At 42.3% G+C, this 20,744-nt stretch overlaps 1 protein-coding gene across 1 annotated transcript in view; it reads left to right on the forward strand.

The window, feature by feature from the left end:
• grk6 (G protein-coupled receptor kinase 6) overlaps window positions 1-20,515 on the forward strand; it is a 36,921-nt gene extending 16,406 nt beyond the window's left edge. The window contains exons 3-16 of the mRNA XM_003217539.4: window positions 1,728-1,840; window positions 2,636-2,713; window positions 3,227-3,330; window positions 4,605-4,697; window positions 5,155-5,218; window positions 5,967-6,107; window positions 8,388-8,578; window positions 9,401-9,438; window positions 9,578-9,667; window positions 10,562-10,770; window positions 12,090-12,227; window positions 12,337-12,474; window positions 13,060-13,194; window positions 16,648-20,515. Of these exons, the coding sequence (XP_003217587.1) occupies window positions 1,728-1,840; window positions 2,636-2,713; window positions 3,227-3,330; window positions 4,605-4,697; window positions 5,155-5,218; window positions 5,967-6,107; window positions 8,388-8,578; window positions 9,401-9,438; window positions 9,578-9,667; window positions 10,562-10,770; window positions 12,090-12,227; window positions 12,337-12,474; window positions 13,060-13,194; window positions 16,648-16,698 (1,583 nt within the window). The 3' untranslated portion in view covers window positions 16,699-20,515. The remainder of the gene's footprint in view (window positions 1-1,727; window positions 1,841-2,635; window positions 2,714-3,226; window positions 3,331-4,604; window positions 4,698-5,154; window positions 5,219-5,966; window positions 6,108-8,387; window positions 8,579-9,400; window positions 9,439-9,577; window positions 9,668-10,561; window positions 10,771-12,089; window positions 12,228-12,336; window positions 12,475-13,059; window positions 13,195-16,647) is intronic.
• The last annotated feature ends 229 nt before the right edge of the window (window positions 20,516-20,744 follow it).

Raw genomic sequence — 20,744 nt, forward strand, 5'->3', positions numbered from 1 at the left:
TCCATCCATATCAAAGGTGGTGTTCCTATCTTCCTGTAGCCTTCAGTCTTGCCAAGCATCATGGTCTTTTCTAGTGAGTCATGTCTTCTCATGACATGTCTAAAGGATGATAGACTCAGCTTAGTCATCTTGACTTTTAGAGAAGATTCAGGCTTGATTTCCTTAAGGACCTATGTATTTATTGTCTTAGCATTCTACGTATTCACAGAATACCCGCAGAACCACACTTCAAATGAACTGCTTCTCCAAATATCAACTGTTTTCACTATCTGGTATTCACAACCATACATAGAAATCAGAAATAGATTGGCATAGACAATCCTTACTTTAGCATTCAATTTAAACTTTTGAGAATATTGTTTTGTTCCTTCCTCGTTGCATTTCCAAGTCCTAGTCTTCTTCTGCTTTCTTGTCTGCAGTCTCCATTTTGATTAATGACAGCATGATGGTCTGGGGAAACTTTGACTATTTTTGTATCTTCATAATTTACTTTAAAATTGATACGTTAGCTGTGGTCATTATTTAACGGTCACGATAACCCTGTTTTTGCACTTCGGTTAATCCAGTAGAGTCTCACGTTGCCCTTATTTCCTCCAATTTTCATGTCTCTGTCTTCCAAGTCTAAACCTGCTTTTCATATGATAAGTTCAGAGTACATATTAAGCAGGGTGATAAAATACAGGCTTGCCTTGACTCCTTTATTGATTGGAAATTGTTCTGTTTCTCCATATTCTGACCTGAATATTGCTGGTGAAGTTACTTTTCTGGAAGACAACTCCCAAAACCTCTCAAGCAGCATCCCAGGATTCTTGGAGTTGATGTTCAAGAAAGTAACTTTCCCCAGCTCTGCATTTACATAGGAGGCTACATCTGGCTTCTCTGCATGATGTCACTGTTCTTGCCTTCCTGTCTTTACTTAGTCTCAGCCAAGAAAACAACCAATTCTGCCATGTCTCTGCATGTCGGGTGATATAGATTATTTAACTCACACTTAAGCCACAGAATCCTGTATTCTGAGGAGGCTGCCCTGTTGCCTTCCCATAGAAGTCATTGCTCTAAATCTCTTTTTCCACTTGGGAGACTTGCCCAGATCAGTGAGTCACAGAGAAACAAAGAGCTTGGTAATTTAATAAGGGAACTGAATGTCATTCCTCTTTTCCTCCCTTCAATCACAGCACAGTTGGGAAGGAGATTGTCCTTCAGACTATAAGGGAAAGGAACAAAGCCCCTGGTATATAAATATCAGATTGGGGATGGGGGCGAAGGGGGGAGCAAGGAAAATTTAGTGTAGAGATGCCAAGCTAGACTTGTACTTTTGTGAAGCAACTGTTCCAATTGACAGTGGTTGGCCCGTCTTTAAATGAGAAGAGCAGGTCAACATCAAAAACAAGTCTAGACTCAAACCGTTACATAGCAAGATACTCCCTGGGGTGTGATCTACATGCCCCACGTTGCAATCAATAAGTAAACTTTCAGTTTGATTAATTAGGTTGATTCTTCTTCTCTCATTAAACAAAACTGTCTTGAGGTCCAACAGGAGAGAGAATAAATAATAACTGGTACCCTCTTTCTGCGCTTGGAGATTCTGTTACGTTATCTGTGAAGCCTTTGTATCAGGTCCCTTAATTTCCTGCTAAGCAGTAAAAGTTTTGGATTACACAACATAACAGGCTAATTAAGGGCAAAAAGAGTTAATAAGAATTGACTAATGCCTGTTTCCATTCCAGAGGGAGACTACCACAGTTTGTGTGAGAAGCAACCCATTGGCCGCCTACTCTTCCGGCAGTTCTGTGAAACGCGACTTGAGCTGATGCGCTGTGTCAAGTTCTTGGATGCTGTGGTAAGTACAACTGTATGAGATCCCTGTCCCCTCCTGGGCACGTAGGACATAGTGGCTAACTGCATTTTTGGATCACCACATCCTGCTTTCTCTCACAGTTGAATCTATAGCTCTGATCCTGTTCAGCAGTTATATTCTTCTCAGAGCAGATAATGAGTTTTGGATTCCAATGTCTGAAAATTATTGGGATAGTGATTCCCCAGAAGAGATGTTAATGGTAATGGTTTTCCCCTGACATTAAGTCTAGGGGTTGGTGCTCATCTTCATTTCTAAGCTGAAGTGCCGGTGTTGTCCGCAGACATCTTCTAGGTCATGTAGCCAGCCTGACTGCATGGAGCGCCGTTACCTTCCTGCGGAAGTGGTACCTATTGATCTACTCACATTTGCATGTTTTTGAACTGCTAGGTTGGCAGAAGCTGGGGCTAATAGCAGAAGCTCACCCCACTCCCTAGATTTGAATCACCAACCTTTTGGTCAGCAAGCTCAGCAGGTCAGCGGTTTAACCCGCTGTGCCACCGGAAGAGAATGCTATTACATATGATGAAGAGTTTAGAGCAGTTCTTATAGACTACGAATCCCAACATTCCCCCAGCCATGAGCTGACTGTGCTGGCTGGGAGCGAGGTTCTGGGAGTTGCAGTTTTAAAAAGTAACTTTTGGGGGCTCTGCAAATAAAGGGGTGTTCTTTCTTGTCTTGCAATGAGAAAATATGATTAATTTGGATCCTCTCTGTATTCTTATTCCTACAAGAAGTCCATAGAGTAAATTCATGATGTTTCCTTCTCATTCTGTATAGGCAGAGTATGAAGTGACCCCTGATGAGAATCGGAAAGAGTGTGGGCAGCAGCTGATCGACACATACTTGAATCCTCAGGTGAGAGTAGCTAGCTTTGTGGAGGAGGAAGCATGCGGTATTGATAAAGAACAGATGTTGTGTGAAGCATATACCTGAATATTAACAATATGGAATATTACCATATGTGCCAAGAATTCATGGGCAAATGCCAGACCCTCAGTGGGCCAACGAGATTTGTTACTGTTTTTCTCTGTGTGTGCAAATATGGGCCTGGCACTGAAAGGAGAGGCAATGAGCCAGTTGTATCCATCTTCTTCTGCATCTTGCTATTGACAGAGCAGTGCAGCTTTGGAAATAAGGAGGTGTGGACTTTTGCACCTGCCATCCTTTTCTTTCCATGCTGGCCCCACAGTTGTGCTGCAGCCTCAACAGTGAGACCCTAGCTAACCTGATAGAATCATCTGTGGTCTTGAATCTGGCAGGACATAGATTGAATAACAGGATTTTGCTGCTTGTTTGGGTCTGTCTCAGCTGTGGGCCCTGGTTCTGACCTGCAGAAATCTGAGTCTCTTGTTTGGCCCTTTTTCTCAGAGTGCGGACCATGTGCCTGAAGTGCCCTTGGAGCTGGTAACTTTGTGTTCTGAACGACTGGAGGAGGAGGAACCGGGTAAAGAGCTCTTTAAGGAATCTACCAAGTGAGTGGGGAGAATGGGAGAAATTTATTTTACAATGTGAACCTTTCTCAGGGCAGTAGTCACTACCAATGACTGCTTTCTTGTCTAATGTATTTGAGGTCTGTTAATGGGAAGTTTTGGAATGGGTTACATAAGCATTCATTCTCTGATGCAGGTGAACCTATTGACACTGTGCATCAGGAAGATGATTTTTTCATCTCTGAGTGTACTCCTGTCCATGTCTTTTATATAATATTTATTTCACTACTGTCAGTCCACATTTCTGGGTTCAATATTTGTGGATTCAATTACTGGTGGATTTGATTGATCCACTTTCTCTAGGTCCTCCAGTGCAATTCTGATTTTAAAGTAGATATAACTGATTTTAATGATTAATGTTTTTAATGTTTTAATGTTTGCGTATATTTATCATTATTTTATGTCCTGGCATGGAATGCTTGCTGTATATATGTTGTGCTCCGCCCTAAACGTTATTTAGACTTGCTCTGCCTCCCTCAAGAAAAATGTCTGAATGTACATGGAGTAGTGGCCTTTGCAGAAGAAAGCTGTCCTGAATGGGCAACTGTGTAAAAGCCACGTGAGTTGGCCTCTATGTCAGTGGAAGAAAAGTGGAATATAAATAAAGAAATAAAAGACCTCCGTCATGTCTTGCACATTTTCATGTCTGCAAGTATGAGTTCTGGATATTGGATGGCTACGAATGAAATTGTGACGTTCCTTGACACTGGTGGTAGTGGTTGTGACTGAAGCTGTGGCCATATTAAAATGAAACCTTCTTCAGGGCAGGCCTCTCCTCAGGCATCCCCCTTGAGCGCTTAATGTTTCTGCACCGGCCAATGTAGTTTCCATTTCTGGTCTCAGTATTTGCTACTCAGATGTGGAAAAGGCTCCCACAAAACATGACAAAGTTGGAAAACTAACTCAAAAATTCCCAGAATCATCCCAGCCAGGACTGCTGTTCATAAAAATAGCAGTCCCCCTTACACGCATCCCCTTCCCTCCAAAAATAAGCAATGAGTGAGTGTATGAACTGAGAGCCCCTGGTTGGAGTTTGCTTGCTTTGGCAGAAACTGATGCAGGCAGTCACTTCTGCTCTGCTCTCCAGACTGACTCTTACATTGTCTGGGCTGTGTATGATGTTTACTGTCCTGACTTCATGATCCAAGAGATTGGTGTGTGCATTCAGCATTTTGTCCAGAGACATCTCTGGGCCTTTCAGCTTTATTGTCCTTCCTAATTTTGATTTCACTAATCATTTTTGCTTCTTTTCCTAGGCTCATCCATGACTATCTTAGTGTGGCACCTTTTGCTGACTACCTTGATAGCATTTATTTTAACCGTTTCCTGCAATGGAAATCTCTAGAAAGGTAACCCATGTGTTTTGTCATGAGTTTATAGCAGACCTATTTTATTCAGTCTAGCAGCCTTAGGTATTACATTAAGAACAAATTGCATGCCATTAATACTTGTTCTCTTTTGAATGTTGGTCATGCAGTGAAAGGTGTTCTCTTGAGGACATGTTCACACTTTTGGTGTTACTAACCTTGAGGCCCACTAACCCTTAAGTTTCATTACCTACTTAATAAGAAGGAGGCAAGCAGGGAAGGAAAATGTGACAGTACTCATTGGTTTTTACTTTAGCATGAGATTTCATGGATATAAACCTATTTCTTTGGATGTAATACTAAGTGGTACACTTTCCGTCAGGCATAGATAGGTATTGTGTTTATTTGCATACATTGTAGAGTAAATGCATAAGGAACTATTTATCCTTCTTAGGGGGTGAGTTTCAGTTCACTCTCCTCTCCTCCTTTCTGTTCTCAGGCAGCACGTGACCAAGAACACTTTTCGTCAGTACCGTGTACTGGGCAAAGGAGGCTTTGGAGAGGTATGTTACTGGAGCAATCCTGAGGAGGTATTTCCCTTGCATACTTTCAAGAGCCTGTAGCATGGAATATATTTCTATTCCAGAGAAAGAGCTTGATGAGAAATCAATCTGTGTTCAGCTTAGAAATATATATTTGAATCTACTGTATATACCCATATAAAAATTAAAATCGCCCCCAAAACCTGGATAGACATATTTACGAGTCAGTGCTGGAAATGTTATGTTCTCCCTGCCATTTTGGGCACTTGAAGTAGACACGTTTCATAGGGACTTACTGTGTAAGCCTCATGAGGTTTGGCAGTCTCTCCCTGCAAGCCTCACTAAACTTGGAGAGACTACTGTAAACTTTTATTTAAAATATAATCTCTGCTCCATCTTGAGTATTCAAAATGATGGGCATACCACATTTGTCATGCTTCTACACATTGCTACTGAGCACAGTTTGGGCAAAAAACTAAGATGAGGAAGGAGGGACATCTATCTCTCTGTAAAAGGCAGGATAATGGGGTGGGAACACTTCTCGCCTCTGCCTCTTGCCACTGGCTTTGCATTGCATCTCTAAGAGACGCAGGTTTTTTTCTTGCTTTCTCCCACCCCTCCCTTTTCAGGTCTCATTTTTCCCTCATTTATATCCCTTTTCCTGTATTGTATAGATTCAGATATAGTGGAATATCAGCAATGTCAAAAGAGCTGATAAAACAGAGCTGTCAGTTGTATAATACTTAATTTACTTCCTGCTTCTCTCAAGGTGTGTGCTTGCCAGGTGCGAGCCACTGGGAAAATGTATGCCTGCAAGAAGCTTGAGAAGAAGCGGATTAAAAAACGGAAGGGGGAAGCCATGGCTTTGAATGAGAAGCAGATACTGGAGAAAGTGAACAGTAGGTTTGTAGTAAGTACATAGGAAATGCTTTACTTTTGCACTGGGGTTGGAATGGCTTGGCAGTGCCCTTGATCCTTGCCCACTACAATGAAATGATATTGAGGAGGCTACACGTAGTGGAAGGAGAAGACTAGTTTGTTTTGGAGCCCCTGTGAGAGTGGGTTTAAATAGGATCTTAAATTGTTGGAAGTCAGTTGGGGATGATATTAGTCTACAGGAGTGCATGCAGTCTTACCGGCTGCATTACCTCTTTTGGAGTTTGTTAATATATCAAGTAATAATAATAATAATAATAAATAAAACTTTATTTATATACCACCCTATCTCCCGGATGGGACTCAGGGCGGTTTCCAATCATAAAAACAACACAAACATTACATAGCAACATAATAACACATTCTTAAGCAAAGTAAAATAATACAATTATGGCAATAAATAACACTTACATTACTGGATCAAGGGGACGGGAACCATAAACCCAATATATTAAAATGTATCATTTTAGGCTAGAGAAATCTTGTGCAATATATTCAGGCCCAGAAAAGCAGGCCCTGGAGCTGCTTTTCTCTGGCTTCATCTCTTACTACACAGGCAGTTCTCAAGTTACAAACATCCAACTTACAAATGACTCATAGTTAAGAATGGGGGTGAGACAACAGGAAGTGAGAGGAGTTTGCCCCTAGAAGGGGAGATTCACTCCTGTAAGAGTTATCATGGGAATGAAGGTGTCTCCAAATACCACAGGTGTGTTAACCCTTCCCTATGTTAGCTAGCTAGCTAGCTAGCTAGCTGGAGTTACATTTTTAAAATGTACTTATTCTGACATACAAACAAATTCAACTTAACAACAAACCACAGTACATGACTTGTTCATAACTTGGGGACTGCCTGTGTGTGAAACCTATACTGTCATGGTTAGTTGTATGGGTTTTTTGCGGTGTAAAAGAAATGTGTGTGTGTGTGGAGGGGGACAGTTATGAAGTACCTATTCCCAAGTATTGTGATAGCACAACAGCCCCAGGGTCTCGCTGGATTTTTCTTTTCTTATTAAAGAGAAAAGGCAAATAATAATTTCTCTAGTGTCTAAGTGGTGTTCTCGTAAAAGCTGCAGCTTTTCTGGCATTTGAGGATTGGGAATTGTAGACAAACTGGAGACCACTTTTCTGACTTTAGGGGCCTGTCTGGGGGACCACTTGGACAGTTAAAAATGCTTCCCCAACCCAGTAAAGAGAAGTTGCCAGAAATCCACCTTTGGTTTGGGGGTGGGGGTATTTTCCTAAATAGTGCAGGGGAGCTATAGCCTATTTAAAAGTTGACATACAGACCGTAGAAGCTTCTAGCAGTGGTACTTTACCTTTTTTGCCAGAAAAAGAGTTCTCTGGGAATTCTGGAAAAGATGGAGGCCTCCAAGTCCTCCGCCAGGTTTCCGCCAGGCCACATCTTGCCCATCCCTAATGGAGGCATCCCCTTTTTATTGAGACCTTAAGGGCTAAAAAGATCTGTGTTCAAGGTCAGCATAGTCTGATTAAAATCATACATAGCTTTTTACCTAAGCTCATTAGGACAAAATGAAGTAGCTGGTTGTGAGCCTTTTGTGCCAATCAACTATTTTATATTTAGTGCACACATTGTTTTGAGATGAATGGGTTGTACTCACTGGAAATGAGTAGTATGATAGTTTTTTTCATTTAAAAAAATCCACAGAAGAGCTGGGTTAAATATCCAGCCTTCTGTGTCTAGTTTCTGTTTTTAAGTTTTCATTCCTTCTGATCAGACATCTTGATGTTCTATCCTTCCAGGTACATTTTTGTTTCTAGAGAACCTGATTATAAAACTAGGCAGTTCCTAGTAATTGGAGAAGCTCTGACAGTATGGATATGCTAGTGATTTCCGACTATTATACTTGTGTCAGCCACTTTATAGAAGTGCTGACATTATTCTGACAGTACTGAAAACTGTGGGAGTTTTTCATTCCTGGTCTGAGACTTAGATCCTAACTCTCTTTCTTTTGTGTTTTTATTTTCAGCTCTCCAGAATCCCAGTTTTTTTCTGTTTAGCCGGTGCTTCCTCCATTCCTTTCATCTCCCCTTTACTACTTAACGTTACTATGTGTGTCATTGAGCTTTACTCTCCTTATAACTATTGGCTTGCACATCCTTTCTGTTCTGAAAATGTCTGGTGTTTGTAAAGATTGGTACCGTCATGCCATATGTTTGATGGGGGAATTCTAAGCTGTGTGGGGCTATTTTGATTCTTTTCTAGAGCCTGACCAGTCTGTGTGTATTACAGGTGAGTCTGGCTTATGCTTATGAAACTAAAGACGCCCTCTGCTTGGTCTTGACTCTCATGAATGGCGGGGATCTGAAGTTCCACATCTACCACATGGGGGAGGCAGGCTTTGAGGAGCCGCGAGCTGTTTTCTATGCTGCTGAAATCTGCTGTGGTTTGGAAGATCTTCACCATGAGCGGATAGTGTACAGGTGAGAATTGGACTTTCTCCTAGGCAAAGCTGCAACTCAGGTTGGCATTCATAGGCAGCAGTGATTGGTGCGACTCCTTGAATGTACTGTACTATGAATGAATTGTTCAGAAACTGAAAAAGGTCTGGTACCCTTTGATTGTCAGGCTGGTGGAGGGTGTGGAGAAAGGTCTAAGGCAGTGGTTCTCAGCCTGGGGTGCCCAGATGTTTTTGGCCTACAACTCCCAGAAATCCCAGCCAGTTTACCAGCTGTTAGGATTTCTGGGAGTTGAAGGCCCAAAACATCTGTGCACCCCAGGTTGAGAGCCACTGGTCAAGGGGCTAAGGAGGGTTAAGTAAGTGATGCTCCCTGAACAATGGGCTATTTATTTAAGCCCTTGGTTTCTGCTGAAGTTTGGTTCCAAGACTCCCCGTGGATACCAAAATCCATGAATGTTCTTGTCTCGTTACATATAATGGTTTAGTAAAATGGTGTTTTCTTGTATAAAATGGTAACATTAATATTTTCTGTTTTGATTTTTTAAAAATATTTTCAAACTGAATTCTTGAAGATCTCCATAGAGAAGATCTGCATGGGAGGGGGGGCTTGTATTTTGAAATGTAATACTACTACTACTACTACTAATAATAATAATAATATAATAATAATAATAATAATAATAATAATAATAATAATAATAATAATATACTTTATTTATATTCCGCTCTATATGTAGGGTATTTTCTTGACATTTGGGATTCTTGCTTTGAGGTTTTCTGATGTTCTTCATGTGCATGAGCAACAGGAAAGGATTTATCTTATAAAAACTGTCTTCCCCTATAGGGATTTGAAACCAGAGAATATTTTGTTAGACGACCATGGTGAGTAAACATTTGCAGTGGATGCTGTGGCTCCATCTATCAGTGAGTTGATGCACTTTGGGATTTATAGCAGGATTTATTCTGGGTTAAGGAGGATCTTTCAATTGAACACTCGCTTGACTCACTGTCTTTTCACAAGGTCACATCCGCATTTCTGACCTGGGGCTTGCTGTATATGTTCCAGAGGGACAGACAATAAAAGGCCGGGTGGGAACAGTTGGCTACATGGGTAAGTATCCAAGAAGTACCTGGTGAGTCAACTGGGATGATGATGGAGACTGTGAGGCAGATCAGGTCAAGGACATGGGGCAAAAGCAGGCCCTTTTCAGCAGGGGCTGAGAAGATTGGAGTTAGCATCTTTCTGGCGCCCAGTGAGAAATAATTCATGTGCCATTTCAAAAAGGCTGTTTGTGTCAATGCAGGGATATGGAAGTCCCTCCCTGAAATATCAAAGTCAAACACAAAATTTTTTGTAATCACTTGTAATTGGTAAGAACAAGTGGAACTCAGTTTTTGTTGTTTATTTGCTCAGTATTGCTATTGAATCTTTATGGTGTATTTATTGCCCACCAGTATCATCCAGGTATGAAAATATTCAGGTGGTGCAAAAGCCTAACATTTGTTAAATATTCTACAAACATTTTTGCATTGTTTGGGTAGAAGGGAGGAAACAATGGAATTTGAAATGGGCAATTATTGAAATATTAGAGCCCAGGATTACACAGTTGTGCAAAATGAGATGTACCCTATCTTTGAATTACAGCTTGGGGGAGGTGGTGGGCATTCATTCTTGCTGCTTATTCCCAAGGCAGCTGCCATTTAAGCCATTTTCCATTTCTACCATCCCAGTAAGCATGAGACTGAATATAATCATATTTTTTACCCTGGGCTGCTGGGATTATTGGAAATGGTGTTATACTGATTTATCTAGCTTAATAGCATCTGCACTTATGTACAGTGGCTCTCCAGGGTTTCAGCAATGGTCCTTCTCAATCCTGAAATTCGCATCTAAGTCCTTCTTGTGTGCCAAGCTATCATTGAGCTACAAATCTTCCTTTAATACCAAATTTTATGTATTTGAAAGCTATGCATAGGTTTGTTCACACACTTCTTACTTTTGAAGCTCCTGAAGTCGTGAAGAATGAGCGCTACACATTCAGCCCTGACTGGTGGGCTTTAGGATGCCTGCTCTATGAGATGATTGAGGGCCAGTCTCCATTCCAGCAGCGCAGGAAAAAAATAAAACGCGAAGAAGTGGAACGGTTGGTGAAGGAAGTGCAAGAAGAGTATTCTGAGAAATTCTCACCTGCTTCACGGTCTCTCTGCTCCATGGTACTTGTGCTGTTTCCTTGGCCTTAAGCTACTTAACCTCCTTTTCCTGTTGCAAAGGGATGCCAGGTCTCTTCAGAGTGGGGCATGTTTTGAGTGGAAAAGCTGAACTATGCTCCCTGAAAAACACTTGATTTGTGGTTGGAACTAGTTTAGTGTGCAGGGCCCTCTCCAAAGCTAGGCTCAGCCAAGAAATTACATCAGTGCACCTTTGCTATGTTAGCAACTTGTTTAGTACAAGATTTATAAGCTTTCAGATCATCACTTGCCACCTTGGGGGCTGACTCTAGGGATGTATCTGAGATTAGTGAGTGGCAAATGTGACTTAACTCCAACTTGCACCATAAATGACTGCCTATCTATAATGTCTGCCTGGCATTAAGAAAATAAACATTTTAAGATCTACATTAGCTCATCCTGTTGATTCATATCCTCTTATTAGTTTGTCCCAGGAAAAACCAATGTAGAAGCTTTCATTTCTATAGGAGGCATCTTGGTCTCATTTAGTTCACCAGTTAAGTTCCATCAACAGGATTGAAACAACAATTGATAAGATTTCAATGTGAAATCTTGTCACAGTCCCACTCACATGTCTTGTACGCAGAAAGTTTCCGCTGCTGGGAAGATGGAGCAGGCTTCCTTTGTCTCTTTCTCCTTATCCACCATCAACTCTAGTCCCCTGAGTCCTTTTACACTTTAACTCCTTTTGCAAGTGTTTTGGGTAAGCAGTGCCTTGTGTATAAGATATTTAGATATCCTGGGAATACAGATAGTTGTTGGTCATACTATCTATCGCATGTGCTATTTAATAAGGTATCATCACTTTGTTGTTTCCTTGGATGTGTGTTGGGGAAAACCCTTATTTTATCCTTGAATTTACAAGGTTTTTCATCCTTTGTATATTCTGTACAAAATATGGTTTCTGTACAAAACCTCAGGATTGCAGATTGTGTATAAAGTTTTGAGATAAATATTAAAGTGTGTGGAGTCTTCCATGACCTTTATAGCCCTTGAAGATGGCTGAGAAACATAGGTAAATATATGAATCTCAGACATCAAAGTTGTTAGAAGTTGTGGGAGTTTGGACAAAGAACATATTCTTTCAGATTTCAGTCAAACATTTATTATAAATTGTAATTTTAATTCTGTATGTTAGAATCAAGACAAAAAAAACCAAAAGTTTAAATTCTATGTCAGTTCCTTAAAAAACAATTGTTTGAATCAGGTTTGTTTTGTCTCTCTGGTTACTGCAGGTTTTTTTTGTAGCCGAAGCCACAAAGTAGTAGAGAGGCCCTCTTTTTACTCTATGTTCTGTATTCCAGCTCCTGTGCAAAGATCCAATGGACCGGCTGGGATGTGGAGATGCTGGTGCCCAGGGGGTGAAAGAACACCCTCTCTTTAAACATTTGAATTTCAAGCGGCTGGAAGCTGGGATGCTAGACCCACCGTTTAAACCCGATGTGAGTTCATTGTACGTGAATGACACAGAGGAGCCTTGCAATCTCTGTTTCAAGATTTAATGATAGGAGAATTAGCCTTTCATAATGCTCTTTTCTGCATTCCCCGTAGCCCCAGGCTATTTATTGCAAAGATGTATTGGACATTGAGCAGTTCTCCACAGTCAAGGGAGTAGAGCTGGAGCCCACAGATCATGATTTCTACCATAAGTTTGCAACAGGAAGTGTTCCTATTCCTTGGCAAAATGAGGTAGGTGTTCTGCTGTGCTCCAGGAAGCATGGTGCTCCTGAAAGGGAATGCATATTGAAAGGGCCATCCAGTCTTCTCAGGGACGAGGAGGCCACAAAACTGCACAACAAATCAGTGGAGGTATTTCATACTTCGCTACCTTGGACCTTGGAGCCCCGGTGGCGAAGTATGTTAAAGCACTGAGATGCTGAACTTGCAGACTGAAAGGTCCCAGGTTCAAATCCCGGGAGCGGAGTGAGCGCCCGCTGTTGCTGCAGCTTCTGCCAACCTAGCAATTCGAAAACATGCCAATATGAGTAGATCAATAGGTACCGCTCTGGAGGGAAGGTAACAGCGCTCCATGCAGTCATGCCAGCCACATGACCTTGGAGGTGTCTATGGACAACGCCGGCTCTTCGGCTTAGAAATGGAGATGAGCACCAACCCCCAGAGTCAGACATGACTGGACTTAATGTCAGGGGAAACCTTTACCTTTACCTACCTTGGACCTAGTGGCAGTGGGATGCCCTTTTAATGAGGTCCCTCAGAAAACAATGCATTTTTTTTCTTTTGGTAACCTCTGTATTTATTTTTCTTTTCTTCTAGATGATAGAAACAGAGTGTTTCAAGGAGCTAAATGTCTTTGGTCCTGATGGCGCTGTGCCTCCTGATCTGGACTGGAAGGGGCAACAACCTACTGTGCCAAAAAAAGGTCTACTTCAACGTCTCTTCAGCCGACAGGTAAATTTTCTGACCACAAGAAAAGAAGATGCCCCCTCCTGTATTCTGAATAGTTTCCTCACAACATTCAATTTGTTCTCTTTACACTGCACATCCTTCTGTAGCCATGAGGCTGGGGGCCCTTCCACCCAGCCATATAACCCAGAATACCAAGGCAGAATAACCCACAATATCTGCTTTGAACTTGCTTATCTGAGTCCACACTGCCATATATCCCAGTTCAAAGCAGATAATGTGGGATTTTATTCAGCTGTCTAGAAGCCTTGGGCCTGAGTCCCACTTGTATGTCCTCTGTCTAATGCAGTAGTCCTGGAACTCAGTTCCATGGACTAACAACCTCCTTAAGTGCTCCAAACCTGATTCCAAACAATTTTTCCAAAGATAATCAGATACCTATCAATTCTGAACACCCAACAGGTCTAGAATACCTGGAACAGTTTTGGTTGCTAATATGTCACTCCTACACTTCTTCATTTCTGGTAGATAGACAAGCATGGTCCTTTTGGTTCTAAGTAGCTGTGTGTGTGTGTGTGTGTATGTGCTTTCAAGTTGCCTGTCAACTTGTGACCCCATGGATTTCATGGGGTATTCTTAGGCAAGGAGTACTCAGAAATGGTTTTGCTGGTTCCCTTCTATGAAATAAAGCCCACAGCACCTACACAAATGGAAAGTGCATTATAGTCTCCCATTTCCCCAAAGATTTCTTATCATGACTAACCTATCTGTTTTCCATTTGGAATGTTGTAAGCTAGCATTGGAAGAAGAGTTAGAAACATTTGAAAAAGGTGCATTTGTTCTTTCCTGAAGCTTGTCCCTGTTTGTTTTTGGAGCTCTTCTGATTTAAAAACTAGCCCTTTTCCTGACTCCTAGCCCCCAGTGGCATAGTGGGTTAAACCCTTGTGTCGGCAGGACTGCCGACCGAAAGGTTGGCGGTTCGAATCCAGGGAGTAGGATGAGCTTCCGTCTGTCAGCTCTAGCTTCTCATGCAGGGACATCATCATCATCATCATCATCATTTAATTACTTATTAATCGCCCTCCATCCACGATGCTCTAGGCAATTTACAAGATAAAATTGTAAAGGATAAAAATACATACATACAAATATTAATAAAATTAACATAGATTAAAAGCTCTAGTAAAGAGCCAGGTCTTGAGTGCTAGGGTAAAAGGCCCTAACTCACGCATGGCTCTCATATAGGGCGGCAAGGCATTCCATAAGGCAGGGGCAGAAATAGAAAAAGCTCTGCGCCTGGTCCTTTCCAAGTGCACTTCTCTAGGACCCGGTACATAAAGTAAGTCTCGTTGGGATGGTCGTTGCGACCTCAGATGATGGGAGAAGGAGAGACGGTCCCTAAGGTACGATGGGCCCTGGCCGTAAAGAGATTTAAAGGTCAGAACTAGCATCTTATATAGACCACGGTAATCAGTTGGAAGCCAATGCAGATGCTGCAGCACTGGTGTTATGTGGCATTTCATGAGTGTTCTTGTGAGTAGCCTGGCTGCCGCATTCTGAACAATACGGAGCTTTCGGGTCGTGGACATCGGAAGGCCAACATACAGGGAGTTGCAATAGTCCAGCCTAGACGTGACCGTGGCATGAATGACTGTTGCCAGCGCCTCATCAGATATATAGGGTGCCAGTTGCCTTGCTTGTCGTAGGTGGAAAAAGGCCTGTTTGCTGGCAGCAGCGACTTGAGCTTCCATTGTCAGCTGCGAATCTAAAACGACACCCAGGCTCTTAACTGTAGGCGAAGGAGATAGGGCAGCACCATCGAAGGTGGGTAGCAAATGGGTCAGACCAGTCGAGCGGCCATGCCAAAGAATCTCAGTCTTCGCCGGGTTCACCTTCAGTCTACTAGCACGTAGCCAGTTCGACAGAGCCTCCAGACATAAGGTGAAATTGTCTGGTATTGACGTTGCTCCAGGCTCCAAGCGCAGAAGGAGTTGGGTGTCGTCCGCATATTGATAGCAGTCTAGGCCGAAACTCCCAGCCAAACTAGCAAGGGGTCTAACGTAGATGTTGAAAAGAAGAGGGGAAAGTATTGCACCTTGGGGTACCCCACATAGGAGAGGAGATCTCTCAGAGACTTGATCCATATACTCCACGCATTGGCTCCGGTTTCGCAGAAATGAGTTGAACCAATTGAGGGCCTGACCGCGACATGAAAGAAGCCTCCTACAGGATTATTAAGCATCAAACATCCAGGCAGATGGCCAATTCTCTCACACCATAAACAACTTGCAGTTTCTCAAGTTGCTCCTGACATTAAAAAAAAAATCTGACTCCTATGCTTTCAGTGCCTAAGAAGAAGCAGGATTTTCACAGGGCTAGGGACTTGATCTTTTTCTAGCATCCTATGTGTTGTTTTTATATTACTATACTTGCATACAGCCTTCTATGTGGGCCTATCATTTCTGAATAGCCCTTGGCCCTGTTCTTCCTAGTCCAGCTCTGAAGGCTGTGACGGCTTACTCTATAATCAGAGAGATGCCTTAGGAGGACCCTTAGCTGTCAGGCTGGAGCTCTCTCAGCATGTTTTCTCTTTCCAGAATGAGCAGCCCCTTCTCTCCCAGCTGCCCTGCTCAGGAAAGTGTCTTCCCTGATACCCCAGACTCACCTGCGGACATGGCAAGACAAGGGGATAGGAACTATTTCTTCAGAGCCTCCACCCCCTTAAGAAAAAGCTGCTTGTGTGCATTAACAGCCACTACAGAGTAATGTGAATATCTTGCCTTGTTCTCCTGGAATGGAGGCAATACAATTTTTAAAGCAGTTTTTTCTAACTTATATGACTCTTTAATTTGGCTGTGACACTGGTAAACTAAAAAGTGTTCCTCTTCAGTCTTACTCAGAGTCTTTAAATATTCCATGGAATTGGGCTAATGTTTTGGACATTTCCTGCTGTCCAAACAACTAGGCTATGGCTCCTGCGCTACAGTTGGGAATGGTTCATACTTTCACGTTGTACATGTGCAGGTACAGTTCTGCGAAGATATGACAAGTACAGTCTGGCTTCAAGTAAATGTGATGAAAGACCCAGTGAGAGTCTTTCTCTCTAGTGATTTAGATTGGCTGCTAGAAGGCACGGAGCTTTGGGAGCACTGCCCTCTAGCCCAGGCATGGGAAAATCTCGACCCTCTGTGTGTTTTGGACTTCAACTCCCACAATTCCTAACTGTTAAGAATTGTGGGAGTTGAAGTCTAAAACACACGGAGGGCCAAAGTTTGCCTATACCTGCTCTAGCCTAACTAGCAGACTTTATCTTGCTGCTGGGCTGAAACGTTCCCTTCTGAGCAATCATGTCTTTCTGTAAGCTGATGGGAATGAAAATCCTGTGTCTTCTTGCCTGTTGGAATAACAACTGTACTTATGCAATGCTTGCTGTGTGCTCTCCCTTTTCCTGTTGCTTTCCTCCACCCTTCCCTATTCCCGCCTCCCTTTGTTCTCTAGGACTGTTGTGGGAACTGCAGTGAAAGTGAAGAGGAACCCACTCGCCTATAGTTGCAGCCAATCTATTCTTTGCACAAGCCTGGCCAAGCCTGACTCGACCAAAGCAGTGTGGTGTGGGCCCTGGTACTGTCTGTTTGTGTATGAACATGTGCTGGCTCTCCCTGTGTGGGCTCATCATGTCTGGGCAGCAGAAGACTCACCTTGCAGAGGAAACTGCCCCAGGACTAGGAAACATTGCCACTTCTAAGTTCTTCAGTGCATTGCCAAGGGATCCTCCAGCTACACCTCTATATCCGAAAGACAAGAGCAGGACTGAGTGAAACCTTCCAGGGCTGGCCCTGGCTCTAGCCCTGGCCTTTGGCCTCTTTCTGCTCATTCGCTGAAGTTTGTTTTATATATTTATATTGATATATCTTTGAATGTATGTATATAACATATGTAAATTTTTAATTGTTGGGGAAGAGAGGGCCCTTGTGCATTTCTCTCTCTACCATACCTGCAACATCCTTGCTTAACCCCAGTGAAAAATGTGCACAAACTAACTTCTAGGAAACTCGTAAGCAGCTCTTCTCCCCAAGCAGTGGATTTGGGTCTCTGAGTATTTTTCAAGTTCTCTCCTCAGAGCCATCTACTCTCATGGTGGCAAGGTGGCAGCTGAAGCACGAGAGTAGCCATCACTGTTGTATTCAGTTCAGAGGGAACAGTTGGGATGCCTTGTGCATGCATTCTCTCTGCTGCCCCGCCCCCACTTACCTGGTTGACTTGCTATGCTACCAAAATGTACTTCAAGAGTGGTGGCAACCTTTAAAGACTCCCTTTGGATTCCTAGATATGTCTGGTAAGTGACCACAGTTTTACCTGGGATGGCAGGCTATCCGCTTTATTGTTTGGTAGGAATAGGGACATCTTAACATGCTAGAATACAGCATAGGAGGTGCCATTCCATTACCATGGATGGTAACAAACTGGTTTCTAGCTTTAAATGATTTTGTAGAACCGATATGGATTCACAAGGAGAATGGGGTGTGGAGTGCTTTCCTTCTTCTGGGAACCTCTATAGGAATTGTGCCCCTCTTTTTAAAAAATGCCTTTCCTGTATGACTGTGTTCCTTTTGCCCCCCTCCCCCTCCCCAGAAAGAAAGGGATTCTCCTGTCTGTCCTAGTGATATTTCCCAAAGGGATGATTAAAGGGATCACCTTCCAGTTGTGTTAATGGGGGTGCCTGTATGTATTACAGCTGGAAAGCATAACCCCTTAGACCAGAGTGCCAAACTGCAGGAGAAGCAAGAGCCCTGAGACTGAAACTTCATTTTTATTGTAAAGCTATGTGATGGCTTTCAGAACCTGGAACAGCAGCCTTAAGGATGTAGGGTTCATATTTTCCCCCTACAGAGTTTTCCCAATCTGAATTGCACCCAGACATGGTTTTAGCCCAATTCCAGGGGTGCGAAATACAAGCACTGTATATTCAAATGCAGCAAAGCAAACTGTAGCATATGTTGGCCCTTTATCAAAGAGAATAGTAAAAATGAAAACATGGGAGAAGCATTCAAAGACTGGATCTCTTTGCCTCCGAAGAATCTTCCACCGTCTTCCATAACTGGGAGCTCAGGTCCTGAGCAGGGCTGCTCTCAAGAAGCTCTACCAAGCAGGCCTGGGCCACTCCTGCTTGTTACCTGGATTTAAGAGTTTTCCAGCCTTAACCTTTCCTTTTTTCCGTGTCTAGCATGTGTGTCTTCACTCTCTCAGCAGCTCTTTCCAAACACGTGCCATGAGGGCTGCTTTGCTGCAGGGTGGTTGCCTTCATTTCCCAATTCATCTGTGGTACCTCACGCTAGTATTGCACTGTTGTTGTTCATATATGGACTGTTTGATTTTTTTTGTTAGTTGTAAGTACTAACTAGTTGTTGCTGTGGCGCAAAAGCAAATGCATCACCAGGTGCTGACCTGCCTCATACCAGTTGTGAGTCTGAAGCATTTGCCAGCCTGACCCTGGAAGGGAGCAGCCTCTCTTCATTACTTCAGTGGGACAGATAGAGACTTGGTTGCAGCTTTTCGCCTTTGACAGACTGTTGCTCTATTTCTAGATTACATGTCGATGTATCTTTCCTGCCTTCTTGCATTGGAATTTCTCTTTGAACATAATAAGCTCTCTGAGGTGTCTTAAGTGTATGCGTCTTTTGTTTTCCCCTGTCCTCTTTCTTGTTTCTGCTTCTTTTAACTCCATTCCTCCTTCAAAAAATTCTTGGTTAACTCTGGCCAATCTAAGATTGAATCTTCAGTGGAGAATGCTATGTATGAATGTAAGTATCTCAACCCCAAGTAATATCCTAAAACCAATTCCTACTTGGAAAGTAGTGTTTCAAAATGGAAAAAGTACTACAACTGTGAATAGAGCATAGTTAAATTTAATTGAACTTCTTGTGGGGGGATGCAGTTCTGTTTTATGTGGCATAGTGGCCCATCTTTACTCCTATATACCATTCACACTTGGTATGTGTCACTGTCCTCAAGTCCATATTATACAATTTTTAAAGTGCTATTTATGCCCATGGTTTGTTAAATGTGTGCATTACAAAAATGTCAGTGAAAGGGACAGTTTTTCAAATGAAATGGTATTTACCTTAATAAAGCCAGCCAAGTGTTGCTGAAAGGAATTTACATTCTCACATCAGGTTTGGGATTATGGAATATTTCCTTTTAATAGTGCATTTGTATGCAATTAACAAAGAATTTAAATATACATATCAAGAGCAAAGGCTTCCTCCTTTAGTTGCCTGTGATGAAAGTGAAAGATAACTTTGATCTTTGCCAACTCAAGAAGGCGGAAACTGCAGCGCTTTCCTCTTGATAAATATATTGAAGTGATCTTGGTTAATCTCTGTATATATCTCCACTGGTTAAACTGCATCATTGCTTCATCCAAATCTGTAATGAGTGGTCTGAGCTGATGTAGAGCATTTTCCTGTTTATCTTGGCCAGTATATCCGCTCTTCTCTATCTGGCAAGGGCTCTCCAGTGTCTTAGACAAAAATGTCTTTCCGATCATCTGCTACCACATGTTTTTAACTAGAGATGTCAGGGTTTAAGCCTGGGATCTTCTGCATATATTCTGTAAAAAAGCTGCCATCATTTTCATGTTGGCAGTCTCCCCAACTAGGAAATAACATTTTGTGTTAAATGACAGTTACTTGATTTGGTACAATTAAGTTCTGGTTTATATATTTGATAGATGTGTGATCCTCTCCTTTTGACCTATCTATAGTTTCTGTGGTTGGATGTTTATGCTCCTTAGGTCAGGAAAGTGATTCTCAACCTGTGGGTCCCCAGGTGTTTTGGCCTACAACTCCCAAAAGTGCCAGCCAGTTTACCAGCTGTTAGGATTTCTGGGAGTTGACTACCAAAACATCTGGGGACCCACAGGTTGAGAACCATTGGGTTAGGAGCTGCTGAAACCAGGTTTGTGTTCAGGTTTTTCTTTCAATTGCCAAAGCCCAACCTTGTCCTCCCACCCCACTGCCCCTTGTCTTTTTATCTGGTCTGTCCCTGTGTTTGTTTCCTTTACTGCTATTTAAGGGCGTTCTCACCCTTAGATTTGCTCTCATTCTTTTCCCTGTTAGGCCTTCTGGGGAGCTTCTACCTGCTTGGTTCTAAATTCTGTGCATTTGTATCTGCTTCGCAGCAGTGAACAGATGTATGATCTTACATGAGATCAATGGTGCAAATATATACTTGGAAGAGCTGCAAATTGGAACACGCTATTATCTACTTTCATTGTCCAGGCCAAAAAAAATGTTTCATAATCTTTCTCTCCCCTGCTTACTCTCAAGTGGAACTCCAGGAATAAAAATACCTCTTTCAAAAATGATTGCTGTGTACCCTATTCATAAGTATAGTAACAATCACAAACAAGCTTTGAAAGTATAATTCTAGCATTCCTTAGAAACACAAGGTTTGTGGATCAGACATTTCTTGTTAGAGAGAAGCATTGACTTTACATAATGCTTTGAAAGTATAATTCTAGCATTCCTTGGAAACACGAGGTTTGTGGATCAGACATTTCTTGTTGGAGAGGAGCATTGACTTTACATAGTGCA

This window comes from Anolis carolinensis, chromosome 2 (assembly GCF_035594765.1).
Source record: "Anolis carolinensis isolate JA03-04 chromosome 2, rAnoCar3.1.pri, whole genome shotgun sequence".
Taxonomy (NCBI): Eukaryota; Metazoa; Chordata; class Lepidosauria; order Squamata; family Dactyloidae; genus Anolis; species Anolis carolinensis.